The sequence below is a fragment of the Carettochelys insculpta genome, chromosome 8, assembly GCF_033958435.1.
Source record: "Carettochelys insculpta isolate YL-2023 chromosome 8, ASM3395843v1, whole genome shotgun sequence".
Classification (NCBI taxonomy): domain Eukaryota; kingdom Metazoa; phylum Chordata; order Testudines; family Carettochelyidae; genus Carettochelys; species Carettochelys insculpta.
The window spans coordinates 38362913-38388096 of NC_134144.1; the positions used below are offsets into that span (position 1 = coordinate 38362913).

The window sequence follows — 25184 nt, forward strand, 5'->3', positions numbered from 1 at the left end:
TGTGCTAAGTCTACTTTGATCTGCAGTGTGGCCATGATGGCCCAGGCTAACTGCTAGAGTATGTGTGTAGGCTTGCTGATCGGGTTATATTTGAGCAAGTGGCCTGAGTCGCCACCTGTTTCACCATGGCCATGCTGGTATTTTAGTTTGCTAGTTCTTGTGTGAACCCACCATAAGAATTGAGCTGATCCCAGTGCTCAAGTTGGGGTGGAATATCCTTGACTGTCCTTACCAGCAGCTGTAGTGCTGGGGTCAGCAACCAAAATAGCAAGAAAAGCCTTTTTTTTTTTTTCCCCCTCTCCTCCCTAATTCAGTAAAAAAATCAATAATTCAAGAGCTACAGTGAATGTGAGTGAGACAGTCCTTAAACAATAACATCAAACCATACTAAGTAGTGTGTTTTTTGAGAAAATGCCTCTTGAAGTGGCATATTTTGTAGGTGGGCCCATTCAGTTTGAAATTCTGTTTTCATCTTCAATTTTTTTCTTTTTCTTTTTTTGCCATTCCAACCCCACTATAATTACACCAATTTCACTTCACATTTAATTTATTTTCTTTCTTAAAATGTGTGTTGCCCTTCACAGCAGGAATGCTGCAAGCTTGCTTTTCCTTTTCAAAATCAAGACCGTATTAGCAACACGATCAAAACACAGATACCACAATGCACTGCAAATATTAAAGTGGGAGTTATCCAGTGTTTTGATATCACATATTGTTTGCTATTTAGGTATGAGTTGTTCATTTTTTGGGCTTTAAGATGTTCACCATTTATCAAAAATAATCAGGAGGGGTTTTATTTACTTTGCAATTACAGCGCCAGGAGCCACAAAGTCCTTTAAAGTTGCAGGTTCTAGACCCCTGAGCTGTTGTATTCTGATAAACTTAAAGATTCTCCCTTCTCCCACAGCCAGAAGCCAGCTGATCAGCACCTGGCCAGCTGTGGGGTCCCTGGCCAGGGCTTCTCAGTTGGGCTCCCAGCCGAGCCCCCAGTGGCAGCCCCAGGTAAGGCTGCCACTTGGTTTCCCTCTCCTTGCAGGTCCTGGGAAACTGACCAGCCATGAGCAATGGGCTTAAACTGCAGTAAGGGGGGTTTAGGTTGGACATTAGGAAGAATTTCCTCTGTGTGGTTAAACACAGAAATAAATTGCGTCTAGTGGTTGTAGAATTTTCATCTTTGGAGCTATTTTAAGAACAGGTTAGATAAATATCTAACAGGGATGTGATATAGATTGTGCCTGGTCCTGCCATGAGGTCAGGGGACTGGACTTAATGACTTCTTGAAGTCCTTTCCAGTTCTAATATTCTGTGATTGTATAAACTCAGACCCTAGCCTTTGTTACAACAGGCTACTCATCTCCTATTGAAAAGTACACTGTAGCGTCTTGCTATCAAGAGAGTTTCTCACACACATTTAGCAATTACGGAGAACTTGCTCATTGGTCTCTCTTTAAAATGAATCAAACTCGCATTTTTAATGTATTGTAAACTGCAAAATTGAGGGCAAAACATATAGTGGGGCTTTTGTTGTGTTTTATGGAGCCTCTTGCTGATAAAATCCTGTTCCTGCCTCACACAGGGGAAAGATAATGTCTGAGGATTTGTTTCTCTACTGGGGAGGAGAAAAATAAAGTAAACTGATGGGAGAGAATTTACCATCCACAACATTGTTCTCTATGTACTCAAGCTATGTTGACTACGTAGTTGGAGTAGCGTAACTTAAGTTGCTTTCCCAGGTAGTAAAGACTAGTCCTGAGACTTCCCCACAAGGCTTCTTATTAAACAGAGTTGCTCTAGAACCCCCAAGCCCTGAGAGAAAAGGAAAACAAAGATGATGTAACAGTGGTTTGCATACTTAAGTTTGTGACAAAACACATAGAAAGGGAGGAAATTATTCTGTAACCCCAACATATGCCATAGTGATTTGGGTTACAGAATAATTAGATTACATAGATTAGTTTTCTGTGTGCTTCTGTGAGGAAGGTACACAGAAAATGAGGCCCACTCATTCATTTGCTGTTCCTCATCAGTATCTGTCTTCAGTGATAGTTGCTTTATCCTCTAATATTCTTCTCTTTCCTTTTTTTCCCCCTTTCCTGCTGAAAAACAAAACCAAGAGCGATCCACGTGCTCAGCCTTGCAAAATTCTGTTGCAGAGATCTTGTGTGTTGTGTATTGTCACCTTATGTGAGATTTCTGCTGCTTTGGTTGTTAGTCAAGTGGAAATGCACCATGTCTGGTGTCTGTGTGTTTTTGTCTCAATAGGGGACTCAAGATAGAAGCTGCAGACACTTAAAACAGAGAAAATCTGGGAAAGGAATTAAATAATTTGAATGCCCTGCAAACTGTGAAAAACAATGGCATCCAAAGCTGAGTTTCCTTGTCCTGCGATCTCATTATCGCAAGTAAATGTAAATTAACTGCACAGGCCACAGAAAAAATGCCTGCCATAATTAGTTGTCCTGACATGATGATAAAGTCTAAAGATGAGACCTATTCTTTTTGTGAGCGGGATGTTATTTAAAAAAGAAAAACTGCATATCGCTGTGATTGAAGAAAGGAGAGACACTCTTACAATTTCTTAAGATATGCATGGGTTTGAACTGCTTTTAATACATGGGGTCAACCTGCTGTTTGTTTCAGCACTCTCAGATTCGTAGCCGGCTACTGATGTCATCTAAAGTCAGTCATTAACCCCAGTTAATGGAAACTCTATTGTACTCATTCTGGCACTTGAATTGCCTGATAGAGCCACTCCATTCTATTTGCTAAATATGTAGTTTATCCAATGGACCTATGTGGCATTGGGACAAACCTATAAAAAGAGGATCCTCAACAAAAGGGGCACAGCCAACTAGAAACTAGTTTATTAAACAAGTTCCTTCAGTTACAACACCTGCTCTGAGTCCTCTCTGCCAATTTTTGTAGCTTGTCATATTAAAACAAAAAACCAAAATCCTTGACTGTTTTGTGTGGTAGACTTGCAGAGACAAGAAAAATCAATCTACTTAGATGCTGCAAAAACACTTGGTGAGCTAAGTTTGGGAAGAAAAAAAAGGTTTGCTCATCCTCTTAGTCATGTGGAATGTGGTATCAAAAGTGGAACCTTCTGGCACTCTTGTCAGGCAACATCTGTAGACTGGCATGCTTTTAGTTAGCTGGGTATTGGCTTATCATGGTATGGCTAAGTTTCCTGGGGTCCCATAAAGTTTGTATACAGCCACCAGTCTTGGCTCTAAGTGTTCTGTCCAGTGAGCAGTGGAAGTATTGGTAATGCCGCTAGACAATATTGACCTCCCATGGTCTGGCATATTCTCTTGTTTAGCACCGTTCAGGTCCTGAGGGTGCCAGACTAGAAAGGTTCAACTTCTATTTAGTAATCTGATAATATGGGCTCTGTATGAAGTCTCTTATAACTGAAATTCCATCCTTCAATACAAGACTTTTTTTAAGACAATTAGTTGATATTGAGCTAAATGACCTTTTGTAGGTTCTTCCTGTTGTGGGTGGTTGCTATAGCTCCAGCTAACCATATCGTAATGTAACCACTGAAATTGTTTGATCCTTTCTTTTTTAATGCTTTAAAGTATTTATCTTAAAGTCTTTACAAACAATTAAACGTTGCTTCCCCTTGTAGATAGAGGGAGTGAATTTTGCCCAACAGTGGCATGCAGCTTCCTAGGGGAGACAACAGCAGCTATTTCACAGCCTGTAGCAACAACATACAACAGTGAACAAAAATATTGTTCATTTGTGACTAAAGGAGAAATGTGAGTCACAGTGGAATTACTTGGCCATTTTGTTTTCTTCTCTTTAGGGTATGTACACACTGCAATGTAGGACTAGGGCTAGTGGGAATTGAGTCTGTTGATCCACATCGGGGAGCTCTGGGCTGGACTCAACATTGTATTTAAATTCTGTGTAAGACTCTTCTCCCTCCGCCCCCCCGATCAGTGCTTGAATCTAGTGTGCTAAGTGTCCTCGTTACAGTGCACAGACCTGAGTCAAGGTAACCTTATCCCAGATATGATCTCTTGCTCACCCCCTAGATGTGGCCATTCTAGCATTAGAACTATGGTGCACTGTGGGAAAACTTTACTGCCTGCCCTTCAAATTACAGAACGTTTGCATGGCCTACCAAAATCATTGCAATCACTGGAGGCTCCCTGATGATGTGCTTGCAGATCCATGATCAGAAGAGAACGGGTTAATACTGACCTGAGCTGTTTCCATTGACTGCGGTGCAGGAGTGGAGGCTTCGTCTTCCAGTAATGTGGATTGCAAATTGTTGGGACAGCTTTCTTACTCCTCTCTATCCCATGAAATTGTCAGATACATTTGGATGACTTGTGGGACACAAGTTAAATGGGGCTGTGCCTGCACTGCAAAGCAATAGGACGTAGACGCTAAATCCTGGCAAGGCTTGAGCTCAGGCCGCCTAGCCCTGGACGGTAGTAAGGCTCTAGGTCTGAGCCTAAGTTAGCACAGTTGCACTGTGGGCACAAGAAGGGAGGGTTTGGCCTGAGACATATCACTGGGGACTTCATATTGTCTGAAATGAAGTGTGGGAGCCAGACATAAGCTAGACAATGTGTTTTCATGTTTTCTAAAGAACAGAATTAGCTCCAGTGCGTAACTGTCTAGAAGCACTGTAAGAAATAATCCTTAGAATGGAAAGTTACACATCAGAAAATAACCTTGGAAAAGATGGCCTTGTAGCTTAAAATTCCAGTTACCTTCCTGAATGCAAACAAATGTTTTTTGTTGTTAGAGTACAGACTAACACAGCTACCTCTCTGTTTCTACTGAAGACCGTATGACTTGGTAGGGCTGCTGCTGCTTCTGGCCATGTCATCTGGTTATTGCTGATGAAAAATTAGTCTGTCATTTTCTCTGATTTTTAGTTGTCGGCCTTCTTACTCCGCTTACTTTACTCTTTGTCAGTCTCTATCTTGAACCCCACACTTCACTCCACTTTTACCACTCCTCTTCTCTGTCTAGTGTTTCCTTGAATCAGTTTTCTCCATGCTGCCAAGTGCTCTTTAAGAAAAGCCTGGGAGGTTGCAGGTGCCTTATTCTGCAGCAGATTTGTTCTCTCTTTTTTAATTTCAAATTGCATGCTGTTCTATTCCTATGTTCTTCTGTGATTTGCTCCCATGCCTTCTACCATAGATTGTCCACCATCACTTCCTGTGAGATTGTGACTTTAACACATCCTACCCTCCAGAAAAGAGTGGCATCATGGTATTGACCCCCGCACCCAGGCTGGCCTCTTTAAAATTCTCCAACCGGTTTGGTTGCCCTAGAGATGTGTAAATCATAAATGTGTGTATAAACTATTCTACTTTAGTATTTCACTTGGGATGTTGTTAACAATACAAAATGATAGTTTCGTTTTGCTGTAACAAACTTTCCAGACTGCCATCTTTTCCTTTTCTTGTAGAAAGAAATTCAAGCCATGAGTCAATGCAATCATCCCAATATAGTGACCTATTACACCTCTTTTGTGGTTAAGGATGAACTCTGGCTGGTTATGAAATTATTAAGTGGAGGTAAGATACTGATTTTATTTTTTGCTTGAGTTTAACTTCAAGATATTGTAATTTATACATGCTTATCCTTTGAATTCCTTCATCTAATCCAAATAACCACATTTTGCAGAGAAGAGGAAGTGGGGGAATATACCTTGGAAGCCACAGACTGACTGACTGGTGTAGCAGGAATGCTGCTTTTTAATGTATGTTATTTAGGCTGCGTGAGAAAAGCAAGCTCTTTTGCCAGCTGTAGTCAGAGTAAACAAAAGCACCGTGGGTCACAATTCTCTCATCCCGTCTCTTACCGGGGGAAGGACTATTTTATTTTTGACTGCATGTTTAAAAAAATTCCCTCAGCTTGCACGATTATTACAGGCAATATGAAAATTTAATCATAGTAATCTCTGGGAGGATAAAAGACTCCAAGAGTGTGCAGTTGGGAAGCCAATTTTTTCCTTGCTTGCAAATAACTTACTGTATCCTATTACATTACTAAATGTTCTCCAAGAACTATTCTGATGGCAACAGATACAGTAGGTTGAACCACTCTAGTCCAGCACCCTTGGGACCTGACTGGAGCCGAATGAGAGAATTTGGTGAATCACGGGAGGTCAGTGTTGTCTAGCAGTATTGCCAACACTTCCCCTGCTTACTGGGTTCTTAGAAGACATGTATGGGTAAATCATGCCTGTATACAAAATTTATGGGACCATGGGAAACTTGACCCTTCCCATGACAAGTTATCGTCCGGCTAACTAAAGTTATGCTGGGTGACAGCTGTTGCCAGATGAGAGAGTGATGAACTAGAGAGATTCAACCTGCAATTGCTCCTCTGTGGTCAGAAAACAAATCTGTAAAAACTGCCTAAAATATGTTTGTTATTTGGGCTTCACCGAAATGGAGAAAATATTTGAGCAATAATAGTTTAATATCTTTGGCCAACAATTAATGATTAGAGCAGCTGAAGACACAATAAAGCTCAATTGAGCTAGTTTCTATCAGGAAATGCCAAGCTGAAGAGACAATGTTGCTATTGAAAACTGTGACATTAATTAAAAACAAAAGCTTTGTTTTGAAAAGTGATACGTCCTTCTGCATATGCTCAAGGTGCCATGCTCTCTTTAGTGCTTTTTCATTACTGTGCATGGTTTTCATCTCTAGTCCTGCAGCTGGATTTTCACAGGCATAGGATCTGGCCCACGTAGAGATAGAGTGAAGAATTGGGACCTTAGACTGTAAACTTGAGGGCAGGAAAAACCACATTCTGGTCTGTGTTTTTTTTTTTAAAAGTACTTAAACTTTCAAAGATAGTTAAGTGAGTAGGACTACTTAATTTCAAGTTGAACGTCCAGGTTTTTTCCGAAACAAATTGATTTTTGTTTTGTTTTTTGAGCAACCTGTGCGCTTTATTCAAATAGTAGTTGCTGGTCTCTGTGCAAGCAAAGATATTTAAATTGAAGCAGCATAAAGAATCATAAATATTAAAATGTAGAAACTAATACAGGCCAGATATTTGATAGCTCAAGAATTACTCTGTGTTAAGACTGCTCAAGCAGGTTGTTTGACTTTGTTTTCCTTTTCCTCCACCCTGCCCCCATGGAAATCTGGCTTTTCAATTTAGGTTCAATGCTGGATATAATAAAATATATCGTCAACAGAGGGGAACACAAGAATGGTGTCCTTGAAGAAGCTATAATAGCAACTATTCTTAAAGAAGTTTTGGAAGGCTTAGATTATCTGCATAGGAACGGACAAATACACAGGTAGGAGGTTGTATACAGTGAATTGTAGTCTTAGCTTGCATCAGTAGTTTTCAATGTAGTCTTCACTGTGGCTGACATTGATCAGTCCTAATAGGTTGGTTAGAAGAATTCATTTTTTGCTTTTCTCCAAGGGTTAAAGGACTACATCCAGTAATTCTTGGTGGGATATAGCACTGCTAAGCCAGTCAAAGTGCATCAGACACTGAATAACTACTATCTTGTATGGTGTACCTGTTCTACATACATTGAAATGTCTCTGGGGCTTTAACCCTCTTTTTGTTGTATTTGCATGGTGTGTAGTACAATGGAGGCTTGATTTGAGCCTGCTAGCAAATATTTTTTGCCTTCATAACTATGAATCAGTGTTTAGTTTTTTGGAGCGTGTGTTCCTCTGTCTTAATATAAACCCAGTTTCTGAAGGACCCATGAACACCTTTGGACTTAAAAAAAACATTTTGTGTCTTAGTGAATGCCCATTTCTTCAACTCCCTCCCTCCCCTCACATTCCTAAGGTATAGATTACATGTACTGTTATATTTCTTCCATTCTCACAGGCTAATCTATGACTGCTATATACCGGTCTGACTTGGTGTGTTTTGGTGCATCAAACTCTATGGCTATGTCTACACTAGTCCCTTCCTTTTGCAAGGCGTATGGTAATGAGCGAGTTGGGAAGATGCTAATGAGGCACCGCCCATGTAGACGGGCCTTTCGAAAGGACCCCCAGGGCTTCAAAAGCCCCTTCTTCCTAAAACCAAATAAAAGCTGGGGGCCTTTTGAAAGGACCCCCCACAGACTTCGAAAGCCCCTTCTACCTGGGTGGTGTGTGATTGAAAAGCAGTGCTTTTGAATAAAGTGTGGCCACCATTATGCTAATGAGGTGCTGCATATTCATGGTAGGTGCCTCATTGGCATCTTGCCAACTCTCTCATTGCCATGCCCCTTCCAAAAGGAAGGGGCTATTGTAGATGCGACCTATATGTTGACCTCATGGGTATTACTGGTTAACATAATGTTGGCTTTGAAAAAGACACTTAAGTAACAGCTTCTTTGCTTCATCTAGTAATGTCTTAAAAAATTTTCAAAAGCTGACAAATTATTACTGTAAATAAATGTCCTAAAACAAGTACAGCGCAGACCCAATGCAATATTTGTTTGTTGCACTTACATAGCATGTTTCACTTCAAACTGCTTTTTTAACAAATAAGCCACCTTTTGTCAAATAAAGAAATATTTTTCTCACCTGGAACCTAGATGTCTTTGAATTCCAATCTGGACATTCAGAGGGTGTGCCACAAACTCTAATTTGTTTGTTTCATTAGAAGACGGAGTTGAGAAACAATTTTCTTAATCTATACAGTAGCAGCATGGTAGCATTGTTTAGAGCGGTATCTCTTACAATTTTCTGTGCCTAAATGGATTGCTATTGATCTGATTTCCGGAGTAGACACTAAAATAAAAAACATGAAACCTGAAGCTGCTACTTTGAAAATGGCAAGAGTGTTTTCGTTCACCACTTTTTGCTTCCTTTTTAAAATATAGCAATGAGTGAAGAATTAGTCAGTGATGGCAAACAGTAATTCTTTGCAGTAGACCCTAGGAAAATGATCTACTGAGATTCTTAATTTTTTCCTGTAGGTTTACTGAAAGGAATGGGTAATCTATGCAGTTTAAAGGAGTGTGTATCTGTCTTAAAAATGCCCAATCCTGTGTAGCCTCATGCTTCAGCTGGTGTATCTCCAGATTTTGGAATGGGAAGGAATTTTCCCTCAAGTCAGAGAGGCCATTTTGAAGGTGTTTTTTGCCTTCTGCTACAGCATGGGGGTGTGAGCTTGTCTACTTAGAATCCTCTGGGGCTGTCTCAATCACTTTTCTACTGTTGCTCTCCTGTTCTCCACCTGTAGCATACAACTTCAGTTTCATGAGTATTGAAATGCTTCCGTCTAAAGTCATTGGGCTCCATATGGGGGTACTCGTGTGAAATTTGATATTTCATACCCCAGACGTGAACTTAAATGGTTCCTTCTGCCCTGAGACTCTGTGAAAGAAGTTCAGTTCTTTCCATCTAATCGTTTTGTTTTATAAACTAACAAGGTTGCCGCCCACTTTTATTTTAAGTGCTGTTGCTTGTGATAATCAGCATGCTTTGAGTTACCAATTTTATATTTGTCTTATGAATCTTTCTGTGAAATGTCTATTATTATATATTATGAAATTTATTCAGAAAGTTAACTCTTCTCACTTTGTGCTTTACAGGGATTTGAAAGCTGGCAATATCCTTTTGGGTGAAGATGGCTCAGTACAAATAGCAGGTAATGATGGTGATTTTGAAGTCTAATAGCCAAGAGAAAATGGAAATGAAGCTAATTCAGGTTAAGTGACAGCATTTCCAGTGTGTGTGTGGGGGGAAGGGGCAGGGAATCTCAAAAGCTGCTCTACCTCTTGGGCTTCCAACTTGATAAAGTGGGCATTTCAGCTGAAAAATGTGATGCAGTAGTCCAGTTTGAGACCACATGGTTTCCAAAGCAACAATAAAGTATCTGAGCAGTTTATACCATAGCTGCCTTACAAGCCACATTAACTGTGTCCAAAAACCTCTTTATTTTCCCCTCAGCATCTTGTAACTCTCTCACATGCATGAGAAAACTTGTTACCCAGACTTAGCTATTCATGTTGATGTCCACTGCATTATATCATGAACTGTATTTCTGTATAGTATCCTAATATGGTGACTTTTTAAAATTAAAACTAAAATACAGTGGAGATGTTTTTTGCATGGCCATGGTTCAAGACTCTTCTTGAAGATGTGTGGAGGTTTGTTTAGGAGAAAATACTTCCCTTTCATCCACGATGGATGCTACAATAATCTCCAAGGCCTTGTAAAATTTAGATTATAAAACACATACTTTCTTAGTGGTAGTCTATATTAATTTTCATGATTGCTTTCCACTAGGTTGCCTAAGTTTAGAAGAAACTTGGGCCATGCTCTGGTTTGCATGGTTTTGTTTTTAAATAGAAGTCTAGCAGGGTATTAAAGAACGAACGAATGGAGCAGAAGCTATTTGTAGATTAGCCATAAAGAATAAATCTCTAGTCAGAATACTGTTGGTTTTTAGTTTGTGAGCAGAAATTATCTTTGAATTACATAGAAGTTAAATGTGGAGGTTTTGCGTTTTTTCAAAAGATGTCTAGTATTAAAATATGTGGGAAATTAAATGTACAGTTGCTTTTTCTTAATAGTGTTTAATAGAAATCTAAGAAAATAATGGGGTAGACTTATCACTGTACTGACATCATGTGGCTTCAAGTGTGGGAATACTGAGCAAATTCTGAGATGCTGTGGCTTCTCAGTTGATCTGTTAATTTCAGATACTCTGATTGTACGTTTCTTCTGAAGAAGGTCATGCAGTCCTTCTTACAAGTAAAAGCATGTTTCTTGCCAAAATTACTGTTATGTCCCTTTGGACAGTACTCTGGTTAGTATCCCTGTAATCATTTCTGTCATCTGCCCCTTCACTATGCTGTGAAGTCATGCAGTATGTGCAGAATTCAGGACACTCTCTAGGACTCCATGGACATATGGCATGTATCTTGTGGCATGTTGTTTTCATGGCACACTCTCCCTTGATAGAAGGCTATTCCACATCTTCACCTGAGGAGAATAATTAGGTCTGACCTATCTCTGCGAGTCCTTATTGGTTTGGGTAATTCTTCTAATGTGATTTGCTATCAATCCAGCAGTAACTGAAAACAGTTTTGCAGAATGATGACTCTAAGCTCCTTAAATATTTTCAATTTTGATTTTTTTTACTGTCTGTTTAAAAAAATATTTTTTCAACTTGAGTATTCTGTATTTTCAGTTTGTGTGTACTTTGAAAGAAAAAAGTCCTAAAAGAACACAATCAAAAAATTCTTTTCGTTGAATACTTTTTATGTCTCCCTTTGTTAACTATTATAACTGATTACTATAATTAAAGGATTCATTCCTAGCCACAGTACTTGCTGCTTTGCATAATAAAGCCCGGATCAAAATGAAAATTATACAAAGTGGTTTATTGTCTGTTAAATGTTGTAAGGAATGATATTTGACAGTATAATTGCCCTTCAGTATTTTTGCAAAATGCTAAAGCTAACAAATTTTGGCATTCATTTGTGAATGACAAATGAGAAACAGAATCTGTAGGGACTTAGAAGGGTATTAATATTTAAGCAGGCTCAGTCCACTGGAATCTTCAAAGAAATTGAAGTGCAGACAAGAGCTGTCTAACCACAGACCCTGGGAAACCAGAGCACAGTTGACTATGGGGGTTTAGCAAACTTGTTGTTGTATGGCTGGAATTAATTTTTTTTAAAAAAAAGGGTGTGTGTGGCAACAACTTATTTTTCCTCTTTCACTTCTCCTTTTTAGTAAGTGGAAGGCTATTTTAGCCTATCCTTGCTTAAATGGCTCTAAAATCATTACTAGCACACAGTCCTATGGCTTATTAAATACCAATAAGACTGTAACCTCTGGTGCCTCATCCAAGAGGTAACTGGTACTCCATCCGTGGTTCAGCCTACTAAGCTTGACTTGCATGGAGAATATAAAAAGACCTTGAAATAAGTACCTTCTCTTCTGGTTCCATTCCTTTAAAGAGCATCCACTAATGAAAAATCCTTAGAGTCTGAGGGGAGAGCTGAAAATGGGATGGGTTACTGGGTGAAGCTTTTACTTTAGTCAGTAAAAGTGATGGTTCTGATGTAATCTTAAAGAACATGAAGCTTCAGTAAGCTAGGGAGAAGGTCTTTAATTTGCGCTGCTTGTGGGGCTCTGAGGGCAGAACCCTTAAATGTCACCAGGCAGTTCTTCCATCGTTCCCTGACGTGGCTGTGAATGACCACAGAACAGATTGTGTCTAACCAGACCTTTTCCGGATTCTCTTGAGGCTGCATCTTTTCACACATTTTAAAATGAGGCACTTCTATGCCCTACTCCCTCTAAATTTGAATTTTAAATCTGGGAAAGGTAGCAGGGTCATGCAGAACGTTGTGAAGGGGTCCATCTTTATTAGAAAGAAAAACGTTTTAAAAATTAAATATCAGCCAGAACAACATAGTTTAGCTCTCTGGGTACAATAGACGTGACAAAGTCTACATTCACCAGCATTTTACTACAGAATAACTTCTCTGAATCTGGTGGGGGAGGGATGAGGATGGCATATCCTTGAATATCCCAGGGTAGTAAAAGTTGGCAAGTACTGACTTAATACTGGTGACACTATCCTGTCACCTGCTATATAATAAAAACTAACAATTCTTTTCTCGCTTTGCAAGAGGGTATATAAAGTAGGTTTGGCTCTTGATTACTAAACTTAATCCGGAGGTTATAGCCTTCTAAAGGAATATCCTGAAACTTGATGAAAGTCCTTCCCTTTTAAAGCAAAAACCTTGTCTGGTGCACATGATAGCATGCATGTGCATAATATACAAAAATCATCCTACATTTTTGTACCAGTACATCTCAGTCCTGACTTCTGTCACTCCTGCTATCCTAGGTCTGAGGCTCCCATGACTTGAGACAAACAAATTGTGCCATGTAGGCAATAGTTCCTGAAGCAGTAGACTAATACTGCTGAATTATTTTCCTGTGTAACACAGGTCACATTCAATCTGTTCCCCACCCCCCCAGAATAAATATTTCAAAAGATTTGTCTCTTCCAAGCGACTTGGGCACACGAGCGTAATGCCTGTTGACTTTCTCCTGGTACTGTACTCATGGAGACTCTGGGTCATGAACAGTTTTGAAAATGGATTCCTCTTAAGTCATTTAACCTTGGAAAACCTGGCTGCTTACTTTCTGTATGAGGCTGTCCCAAAACCACTACTCCTTCCACTCACAAGACTCCTAAGAGGCTTTATAAACACCAATAGTTTAACCTCTTGTTTTTGCTAGCTGCTTATACATGGTCACTGTCTTTTACCATGAGTGTGTAACACTGTTTGCTATTTAACTTCTTTGGTTTTGCCCACTTCCCTTTTCCCATTTGGTGAAGAGGTTTAACAAGACGGGAGAATGTCAACACTAAAGACGTGGTATTGGTCTAGGAGAGGGGAAGTCAAAGCTCTCTGAACCTTTGAATAAACATCCTGTATGTTTTTGAAGGACCTACCTCTAGGATATGAAGCTACTTGGTGAAGGAACACTTATGTTATCCTGACTTCTATTCTTGTTTCTCATCTATATATGACTTGACAAACATTGCAGTCTCCTGTTAGAGTAATAAGTATTTGAAAGTCCTTCATATCTGTGAAGACATAAAATACAGAATAAATGTTTATCTGTTCAGGAGTATTTGGGTGATTATCATCAAGCTTATTTTTCTGAGTCTTTTATCTCTTGCTTTTGTCATTTGTAGTACCTTGCAAAATATAAAATGTATTAGTAAGAGGCAGTAAATACAAATAGATGCATATAAAGAAAACGTGATGCAAGAGCTTGAAGACCTAACAAATGTGGTCTGAAAAACAAAATTAAAACCAGCTGTCATCTACATAAGTTGCTTCATTAAAATCTGATGAATAAACTTGAATGGAAAGATAAATAACTGCAGGTTGAACCTGTCTAGAATGGCACTCTTTCACCCAGCAACTTCTCTAGACCCGCATGATTTTGATTAGTTGGATGGCCCCTTATAATTGGTGTGGCCAAGTTTCCTGTGGTCCCATAAAGTTTGTTTACAGCCACCAGTTCTGACTCTGTGTTCAGTACTGTTATTTTCCTGCAATTTACCTGTAAATATCTTCTAAGAGCCCAGTAAGCAGTGGAAGTGTTGGTAATGCTGCTAGACAATATTGACTTCCCGTGGTCTGGTAAATTCTCCCATTTGGCACCAGTCGGGTCCCAAGGATGGCAGAATAGAGAGGTTCAACCTGTAGTTAATAACAGCATTCTTCCCACTCCCAATTCTTAATGTTAATTTTAGTACTTGGTGCAGAGTTGTCTGGCTAGACAGAAAGATACTGTTCAGATGTTGTTACCCATTAGAGAATATTGTCAAGTCACAAAGCAATAACTCCTAACTTATATAAAACAAGTGCTTCATGCCACAGGCCCAGATTTTCAAGGATCTTGGCTTAATCCTTACTGAACAAGTTGCAAATCAGGTCCCTGAAAGTATATTTTTTAAGATGGCAAACTTATGTGCATTGTGGGTTTTTTTTTTCCTACTGTTTTTAAAGACCTAGCCTATGTCTACACTAGAGTTTTACTGACAAAACCAGGGTTTTATCAACAAAACTCGTGGCACATCCACTCACAAAATGTGTTTTGTTGACAAAACTCTGCATTTTGTTGACAGCCTTCTGCTTCTCCCCCACAAAGTAGAACACCTTTCTTGGCAGAATCTGACAAAAAGCTGTGTGGATGCTCCGGGGGCCCTTCTGTCGACAGACAGGGCTTCTGGGTCATCAGGTAGCCCTCTTTACTATGCTTCTGGTTGGCTGCTCTGTCGAGGAGAGGGGTAGGCACTTTTCAATCTACTTTTGTGTGTGGTTGCACTCTGACAGAAGTTTTGTCAGAAGATCTCTTCTGGCGGTGACTTCTGTTGACAGATCGCTGTAGTGTAGACATAGGCACTGGAAGAAACCAAAAAAGATAATCTACTTATAATGTACTTAGTAGATGTACACTTGATAATGGTTTTGTTGAGAGTGATGACAAAGTATCAAGGGCCAAACTCTAATCCCATTTTTAAGACAAAGGCCAAATCCTAAATGTTGATCTCTGTTGTGGTCCGTGGGGAAATGAAGGTGAGTGGGTCCAGTAAGGTCTCAGATTGAGACCTGCTTTAGCTGTGCTGTTACCAAAGAACAGGCATTCCTAATGCACAGCCAATTCTGAGAAGACTGGGTTCATGTATGAATAAACTGTTGAATTAAGGAGTCCACTCAAGCAACCTGACTCAATTAAAAAAAAAAAATTGTCAATGCTAGTTAAGATTTGGGCTTGCTTAAAAAGGAGAGTGCACAAGAGGCAAAGGTCTTGGTGGCGACAAACCCATTAATGTTCTCTGTTTGAAAATGGTGTCGGGTTGCAGAGTATGTTCAGGTACAGAATTCTGCACTCCAGTCTAAGAGCATCAGATGTTGCACTGATTTCCGAAATGCTTCTGGGGAAAAAACAATAATACAGCAGAAAGAATGATGTCTGTGTTCTGTTGTAGATGGTTTCTGACCAAGAATACAGCTTTTTTTTCTTGCCCATGTTGCCTAATTTCATTCATGAGTTTTAATTAATTTCTTGATTGTGATCTCCAGAGGTCTTTGCGGAGGAACATTTATTTTCTTTTTTACTTTAATAAAAAATGAACAAGACCTAAATCAACAAGCCCAGAAAAAGTATGAAGTAGCGAGCAATTATCAAATCATTCAAATTTGAAAACTTGGTGGTTCAATTTCCCTTGGAAGGAAATGGAATTCAACCTAATACTCTTCATATGCCCAAAAATTGCCAGGCCACTTGGAAACACTGCAGTCCTTTAAGCTAAGAATTACCATACTGGATCAGACCAATGGTCTGTCTAGATCAGTGGGCAATGCGAAATGCTTCAGTGGGAACCAACAGAGCAATTTTTGAGTGATTTCAAAATGTTGTCCAGGCCTATCTGCTGGCATTTGAAAGTTTAGGGCACCTGAAGCACGTGTCCCTGACTGTCTTGGAGTCTACGTCTCTATTTGAGACATGACTGACCCAAACGTGGACCCGCACACATTCATATCCTTTGATAGACTTATTCTACATGAACTTATGCAATTTTTTTTAAACTGCTGTTATTTCTAGCCTTCACAATATCCCATGATAGTAAATTCTCCATGCTGAGTGTATGTCGTGCTTGTTTTTAACTTTTTTCTTATTAAGATGGCTGTATCAGAAGAACATGAACAGAGTTTGATCAGGCCTGTTGTTCTGTTTCTAACATTTTTTTGTGTAGTTTTGCCAGCTGTGAACAGGTCATCTGCAGCTGAATATAGTTATACAAAAGACTTTATAATTGGATTTCTGTTTTGCTAAAGGGAAGAAGAGAAGCTTATTAACTTTTTTATTTTTTTTGTGTGTGTGTTCCAGATTTTGGTGTTAGCGCATTTTTAGCGACAGGAGGTGATGTTACCCGTAACAAAGTAAGAAAAACCTTTGTAGGTACCCCATGTTGGATGGCACCTGAAGTCATGGAACAGGTATCTTTATGGCTAATGAAATGCACTTGTATCTTATGAGCTACGTCTACACGTGAATGCTACATCGAAATAGCTTATTTCGATGTAGCGAAATCGAAATAAGCTATTTCGATGAATAGCATCTACACGTCCTCCAGGGCTGGTGCCGTCGACGTTCAATGTAGTAGGCGCTGCAGGGGAGCGTCTACACGCCAAAGTGGCCCACATCGAAATAAGGGTGCCAGGAACAGCTGCAGACAGGGTCACAGGGCGGACTAGCACTTCCGGGGTAACAGCTAGCCACTCCCTTTAAAGGGCCCCTCCCAGACACACTCAGCCTGCCAGCACGCGGTCTGCAGAGCCACAGGCGCACGCACACCTTGGCGAAGCAGTATGGACCTCCAGCAGCAGCAGCAGCCAGAGGTCCACACAGCTGCCCCTGCAGGAGCAGTGCTTGCCCTGCTCAATGCTATGCAGGAGGCAGCTGATCACCTTCTACTCACAGAAGAAGAGGAGCTGCCCCCAGGGGAGGAGGAAGCAGCCCCAGACCCTGCTGGCCTCTGCCCACCCCCCACCGCACATGCCGCTGGCTGTGGAGCTGCCCCACGAGCACCGACTGGTGGGAGCAGCTGGTGCTCAGCGAGTGCGACAATGACCTCTGGCTCCAGAACTTTCGCATGAGCTGGCAGACATTCCTGGAGCTCTGCCAGTGGCTCACCCTAGCACTGAGGCACCAGCACACCTTCATGCAGCGTGCCCTCAGCGTTGAAACGGGTCAGCATCGCTGTCTGAAAGCTGGCCACTCCAGACAGCTACCGATCCGTGGGGCAGCAGTTTGACATGGGCAAGGCCACCGTCGGGGCTGTCCTCATGGAGGTAAGAGGACCCACGGGCGGGGGGGCAGCCCTGGGGGGGGAGGGCCAGACACACCCTGCACACCCCTCACTGGTGTTCTCCCATGTCCTTCCCCTGCAGGTCATCCGCGCCATCAACACCCTGCTCCTCCACAGGCTCATGCGGCTCGGGGACCCGGATGCTGCCATCACAGGGTTTGCCAGCCTGGGCTTCCCAAATTGCTTCGGGGCTCTGGATGGGACCCATATCCCCATCCGAGCTCCAGAGCACAGTGGAGGACACTTCCTGAACAGGAAGGGTTACCATTTGGTGGTCCTCCAGGCCTTGGTGGACAGCCGGGGCTGCTTCCTGGACATTTTATGTTGGCTGGCTTGGCAGCACCCACGACGCCCAGGTGTTCAGGAATTCGGGCCTGTGCCGCCGGCTGTAGGCGGGGACCTACATCCCCCAGCGGGAGATCCCTGTGGGGGACACCACCATGCCCCTCTGCGTCGTTGCAGATGCGGCGTACCCTCTCCGGCCCTGGCTCATGCACCCTTACACGGGCCATCTGTCAGCCAGACAGGAGCGCTTCAACACGCGCCTGAACCATGCACGCCAGGTGGTTGAGTGCACTTTTGGCTGCCTCAAAGGGTGCTGGAGGTGTCTCCTCACCTGCCTGGATGCAGGCCCCACCAACATCCCCCAGATTGTGGGCACGTGCAGCGCACTCCACAACCTGGTCGAGAGCAAGGGGGAGGCCTTCTTTCAGGCCTGGACTGTGGAGGCTGGCAGGGCTGACGTGCAGCCACCTGCTGCCCCCAGTCTCCAGGTGGACCCCGAGGGGATCCGGGTCCGGGAGGCCCTGCGGGCCCATTTCGACCAGGCCGTGGGGTGAACACTGGCAGGCCCCCCACTGCACCTCCCTATCCTCCACAACACTCCCTGCCCCCACGCCCACACCACAGAGCACCCAAGAGCACACCCCACCCCCACTTTTCTTGCAAATAAAAATAGACCTGTTTGTTTCTGAAACCACAAAACAGTAAATTCTCTTATTAATAATACAAATATATAAATAAATAGTGTAACAAAAGGGGTGAACTATTTACATGGGGGGGCAGGTATCAAAAAAGAACAGGGGTCTAACACAAACTATATACAAAATAATGGAGATATGTACAAAGTGGGGGGTATGTCCTGGGCCCCGCACCCCCTACTGTCCAACGCCTGGGGTTGGCGGGCGCGACCCTCGCCTTGGCCTCAGCCCTGGCCGAGGCTGGCTGGGGGCTGGGCGAACCGGCAGATATGGCCGGCGGGTGTCAGCAGGCCCCGGGTCCCCCTCGGCGGACGGCGGTGGGACGGTGGGTGGAGCGGCGGATGGAATGGGCGGAGCGGCGGACGGCACGGCATGGGGGGCCAGGTAGTCCACTATGCGCTCAAAAGTGCGCATAAAGGCCTCTCCATGCCTCCTGGCGCTAGGCCAGTGCCCGCTCCTGCAATTGCAGGTGCCGCTCCAACACCTCCAGCTGCCATCGGAGGCTTGCGAGCAGCTGGGGGTCCATCGCCGTCCTCTGGTGGTGCTGGGTCCACCGTCGGCCCCGCCCTGGGGCTGGTTGGTGCTCTGCCAAGGGGCTGGCCTGCAGCAATGGCCCTGGTGGGCTGTCTGGGACCACTGACACCTCGCCGGCGCTCTCCGGGCCCTCCGATGGTGCAGCTGCGGAACACGGGGGGAAGAAGAGTGGAGACAGCCGTTAGTGTGGCCCCCGAGCCGTGGCCCTTTTCCCCCCCACCCCTCTGCTGCTGGTTCCCCGTCCCCGGGAAATGCTGCTGCTGCTGCTGTTGATGATGATGGGTGTCCCCCCCCGCCCCCGGGGACCCTAGGTTCCACTTCCTCCATCCCCAGGGATGTCCTGCTGGGGGGGCAGGGGCTGATGCACTCTTCTGAGGGACATGCCACTGCTGTCCTTGGGGCCATGGTCATCTGGGCATGTGGAGGGCCCTGGTCATGTCTCTTGTCCCCGCCCCTTAACACCGGGGGTGTGCACCGGGTGGGGGTACATACCTGATGGTCGGCTCCCACAGTTGGGGGACATCCTCTAGGCGGACGCCCTTCTGGAGCTCCGGGACGGCAGGATTATTTGGAGCCCCCCATCGCTGGAGGAGGACTCCCCCTTCTCCTCCTCCGGCGTCCCAGCGGTGGGCTCCTGGGAGGGCCCCTGGGGTGCAGGGCTTGCCTCTGGGGCGGACTCTGCCTCCGGGGCCTGCTGGGGCTTGTCGGCCGAGGTGTCAAGAGTGGCCGGCGGGGAGGAGGTGTACCGGGGGCCCAGGATGGACCTGCGCTCCCTGTAAAAGGGGCAAGTGGCAGGGGCGGCCCCAGATCGTCTGGCCGCATCCCAGGCCCGGGCGTAACCCTGCCGCAGCTCCTTAACCTTACTTCTGACGTGGTCAGGAGTGCGGGCAAGGTGACCCCGGGCGGCCAGGCCCTTGGCCAGCCGAGCGAACGCATCCCTGTTCCGCCTCTTGCTCCCCATTAGCTGGAGCACCACCTCCTCGCTCCAGACCCCAGCAGGTCCTGGATCTCGGCCTCCGTCCAGGAGGGGACCCACTGCCTCTTCCAGGGCTGGCTACCAGGCTGGGAGCCCTGGCTCCCTTTGGGGCTCTTGGGGGTCTGGCGGGCGGCCATCGCAGTGGGGGGTGTCTTGGGGCTGCAGGGAGGCGTGCAGGCTAGCCGCATGTTACTGCTGCTGCCTGCACGCGCTCTCAGCTTCCTGCACAGTAAGGCAGGGGGCGGGGAGCTTTAAGGGGCCGCTGCATGCAGCGACCATAGAGCTCAGGGGCTGGAGAGAGCATCTCTCAACCCCTCAGCTGATGGCTGCCATGGCGGACCCCGCTGTTTCGATTGTTGCAGGACGCGGATTGGCTACACGTGCCCTACTTGGACGTTCAACGTTGAAGTAGGGCACTATTCCCATCCCCTGCTGGGGATAGCGACTTCGACGTCTCTCCACCTTATGTCGATGTCAACTTCGAAATAGCGCTCGCCACGTGTAGATGTGGCAGGCGCTATTTCGAAGTTGGCGCGGCTACTTCGAAGTAGCCGGCACATGTAGACGCGGCTATGATGACTTTATATTTGAAACACCACACTAAAATTTATTTTTTTTGCCCTGTAATAGGTGAGAGGTTATGATTTCAAGGCTGATATGTGGAGCTTTGGAATAACTGCTATTGAATTAGCAACAGGAGCGGCACCTTACCACAAATATCCTCCTATGAAAGTAAGTGTCCTTGGAAAGCACGTATAGTTCAGTGTTGCATAAACAACATTGACATCCTTTTGTAACTTTCTAGCATTTCTCTTTTTAATCGTTTGGGATTGTTCTATTTTTAGCTTATTAATAAACCTTATAGGTACCCCATGTTGGATGGCACCTGAAGTCATGTAGATTAGATTGGGAAGACAACATTTCCCAAAGCGTAGAACTGGAAGATGGGATCCTTGTATTGTTCCTGTCTCTTTAACTGCGTGTGACATGGCTTGCTCATGCAGAAATGTGGAAGGTGGCTGTGTCATTGTATAGCTCTCTGTGGTAGCACCTCTCTGACTTCAGATGAAATTTTGTTCAGACTATGAGTAATATATTTTTTCCCCTAATTTCCCGCTCTTCCTGTGCACCTTGTACATGAAGATTAAACTGCATTTTTTTTTTGGCTTCTCTATCATTTGTAATAAAGATTCTGTAACCAGCTGTTAGCTACTAAAATACTCAAAAATGTCAGAAGGCTGCAATAACTCATGCTACATTTGCCAAAAAATAAGATTGATGTGCCAACTTTAGAAATCACTAAAAATAATCTTAAACTGGCAATAGAGTAATGCCCTGACACCTTCTCCACTCCCTTTTGTTCATAGAATTGTAAGATTGGAAACAAATTGTAAGGGTCATTAGTTTGGTCCCCTGTACTCATCGGCTAACGATTATCTAGACCATCCCTGATAAGGGTTTTAGTGGCTTTTAAAAACCCCCAGTAATGGAGATTCCATAACCTCCCTGGACAATTTATTACAGTGCTTAACCGTGCTGACAAGAAGTTTTTTTTTTTCCTCATGTCCAACCTAAATCACCCTTAATGCAATTTAAGACCATTTTTTTCTTGTCCTGTTCTCACCAGTTGATGAGAATAATTTTTCTCCATCTTCCTTATAACAGCCTTTATACACTAGAAAACTGTTCTCACGTCCCCTTTGTCTTCTCTTTTCTGGTGTAAACAAATCCATTGTTTTCAATCTTTCTTAAAAAGGTCTAGCAAACAGCCTGTGAATTGTTTTGTTTTTGCTCTTTTTCTGGACTTTCTGCAGTGTCTACATTGTTCCTGCAATATGGCTACCAGAACTGGATATAACACTCCAGCTGAGGCCCAAACCCTTCAGAGTAGAATGGAAGAATTGCTTCTTGTGTCTTGCTTACAGTGCTAGTTTGCTGGCTTTTTTGCAACTGTGTTTATACTGTGAATCATGTAACTTGTGATCCATTATGGCCCTCTGATCCCTTTCTTCAGTGCATCTTCCTCGGCAGTCATTTCCCATTTTACTTCCTATTTTATTAAATAGCAACACTCTCTGAATTTTACTTCAAAATATTGAGAAGTTTTGAAGTTAGCTTAATCTTTGCTTTTTTGGGGAACAGTCTAGGGCAGAGGTCTGCAACCTGTGGCTCTGGAGCCACATGTTGCTCTTTAAGGATGACTTTATGGCTCCCGATTGTTGTAAGTGCAAAGTAAAAAGAAACAAAAACCAAAACCCCTCATGATTATTTACAATAGATGGTGAATATATAAAAGCGCAACAATGAGCAACTCATATCTAAATTGCAAACAGTATGTGATCTTGAAATGCTGGATAACTCCCCCTTAATATGTAGAGTGCATTGTGGGATATGATAGTGTGTCTCTGTTTTGATCATGTTGCTGATAAAGTCTTGATTTTGAAAAGGAAAAGGAAGCTTGTGGCATTTGTGCTGTGAAGTATTTTTAAGAAAGAAAAATTAAATGTGAAGTAAAATAGGCATAATTAAAGTAGGTTTGGGAGTAAAAGTCAGGAAGGTAGTGCTACAAACTCGCACATAAAGTGTGAGGAAATGGAATGTGTAAAAAAGTTTGTGAACGTCCTTAATTAAACATGTATCACATTACAAATTATTGCATGTGCACGGTTGTTTGGCTTGACGTTATTTTTTAAGGACTGTCGCATATTTGCATGCATTGCGGCTCTTGAATAATTGAGTTTTTACAAAATTTGGGGAAAAAAAGTTGCCTTGCTTTTTGGTGGCCAACTCCTAATCTAGGGGAAAATTTAGTAGGAACATCTTAAAAGGAAATATTTCTCAGATGAAAACTGAGTTAGTTCCTGCTATTTCATATTTTTCTTTTATAAGTAATTTATCTATTTTAAATTCTTAAGTGTTTGTGCTCTGAACTTAGAGAAACACTACAGTTTCATTTTGTTTTTCATATGCTTAAATTATAGCAACTGCAGTATATTGCAGTATTCTTACCCAGCCTTCTTGTGTGGGTTACTAGTATAGTTTGCTTGATATAGACTGATACATTTCTTTCCAAAATTATAAAAGCCTAGAGTGCTATGGCATTTTGAAAGAGGAATGTTTTCTTCCTGAGAGGCTTTTTTTTTAAAAAAGAAACAAACAAACCTCACTAGAATATTAGTTGACTGACTTGTAGCAACTTCACTGTTGTGACTCTTTTCTCACTTCACTTGAGTTAAACTCACTAAACTGATCTGAAGTCCTGGCAGAAACCTCTTTCAGTACAGTAAATTCTCAAGTTACGTGGGGGCTATGTTCTTGCAAACCCAGTGTAACTCAAATTTTCTTGCAAGTTGCAGGGGAGAGAGGGAACCAGGTTGCAGCCTGGTTCCCAGCTCCCCTGGGCTTGCAGGAGCTGGAAAATAAGACCAGCCCTGAGGGCTGGTCAGTTTCCTGGCTCCCAGAGTGGTGGGAGGCTTTTAACGTGCTTGCTTGCTTGCAGCTGTGGGTAGCTAGGCGCACTAAAAGCTCCTTCCCATATATGCCCCCAGCGGCACAGCTGTCAGGTTAACAACCATGCTGCTGGGGGTGGGCAGGGGAAAGGGGCCACAGAGCAGCTTCGGGTAATGCTTAACTCGCGTTAAAACAAGTTACGTGCAACTTGAAGCCACGTATTTTGATGCTTTAGTGTATTTTACAGTAGTGCTGGATTTTTTTCCCTCGTCTTGGTGAATAGTAAATTCTTTTATTGTCTTGTCAAGTATACTAGTCACTGGTCTAAGAGCAGTGTGTGTGAAAGCTTATGTACAGTGGCTGCACACCTTAATACAGATTTCTTTAATCATTTTTAGTGACTCTGTCTCATTGAAGTGTTGATACAACATAAAAGTCCATGGCAGTCTGTGGAAAACTCATTTGCCTAACCTTTCCGTTACCTTTTATAATAAATTTCTGTTCAGTAGTTGATGTTTTACAATACACTTCTCTCTGGTAATGAACTTTATGCATGGGTTTCTGCTAATTCCAAATAACTTTCTTGGTTTAATGTTTTATTAGCTCCTCTCTTCCATATTATTTTCACTTCTCTTCTTTGCCTGCTGTTTGATCAGTCTTCATATCCTTTCCTGGTGTTTGAAACAGGCTGATCAAAGTTGCATGGCCTCATCCTTTACAGATAAGTTGCTTCCTCTTTTCCCTCACCCCACCATTTCCATCCCATGCTTTTTCTTAGTGCACAGCTACCAACAACAAACGTTTCATGTCAATATTTTTATCATGAGTCACTTGCAGAATAATATAGAAACAGTTCTCTCTGCCTTCCATAACTTTTACAAGGTGCCCAAGGTGCTTATCTGGGAGCAGGCTCATCCTAGGGATACTTCCAGACCTTTGTCTTTACAAATGGGTAGCTTTAGTTTATGCAATATATATGTCCACCAAGGTCAGGCATGTGGCATTGGGGGTGACATGCCACAGGCTTGGTTACTGGTAGGGGGAGAAGTGAATAGAGTATTGTCACCCTTTGTAAATCTATGTAAAACCTGTGCCATCCTTGACTTGCCACTCCAGTTTTTTTTCCCTCTTTTTAGAAGGACTTCCCTGTTTCTTTTGGAATCTTAAAACAGATTAGAGCATGTTGAGCTGCATGATTATTAAATTATTTCTAGAGACTACCAACTCAAAACTAGAAGATGGTTTTGTAGCATGTCAGAAATTGATGGAGCAAGTGATGTTCAGATACTCTGTGAAGGTGATACTGTGACAGGGGAATTACTCTGGTGTTTATACAATTCATATGTACAAATTTATTACCCTGGTAGGTGCTGTGTGATGACTCGGGCCATGTTTACACTTGGGCAAAACTTCGAAATGGCCATGCTAATAGCCAAATTGGAGAATAGTAATGAGGTGCTGAAATGAATATTCAGCACCTCATTAGCATGCCACTGGCCACAGCACTTCAAAAGTGCTGTGTTTCGCTTGTGCATGGCTCATCTATGCTGGGGTCCTATTTGAAAGGACCCTGCACATGTCAGCTGACAGGAATAAGGGGATTTCAATGTTTGCAGGGTCCTTTCAAGAAGGACCACCATGTAGGCGAGCCGTGCACAAGTGAAACGCAGCACTTTTGAAGTGCCGTGGCCAGCAGCATGCTGATGAGGTGCTGAATATTCATTTCAGCGCCTCATTACTATTCTCTGATTTGGCCATTAGCATGGCCTTTTCGCAGTTTTGCCCAAGTTTAGATGTAACCAGGATTTTTTAAACAGAAACATCCTGTGTTTTTAAGAATATTTGTATCCTGTTTCAGCTGCTAT

The 25184-nt window shown here is 43.0% G+C and overlaps 1 protein-coding gene across 1 annotated transcript in view; it reads left to right on the forward strand.

The window, feature by feature from the left end:
* The window catches only part of STK39 (serine/threonine kinase 39), a 179206-nt gene that overhangs the window by 43128 nt on the left and 110894 nt on the right, over positions 1 to 25184 (forward strand). The window contains exons 3-7 of the mRNA XM_075000805.1: positions 5441 to 5549; positions 7153 to 7294; positions 9551 to 9606; positions 16398 to 16507; positions 20500 to 20601. Of these exons, the coding sequence (XP_074856906.1) occupies positions 5441 to 5549; positions 7153 to 7294; positions 9551 to 9606; positions 16398 to 16507; positions 20500 to 20601 (519 nt within the window). The remainder of the gene's footprint in view (positions 1 to 5440; positions 5550 to 7152; positions 7295 to 9550; positions 9607 to 16397; positions 16508 to 20499; positions 20602 to 25184) is intronic.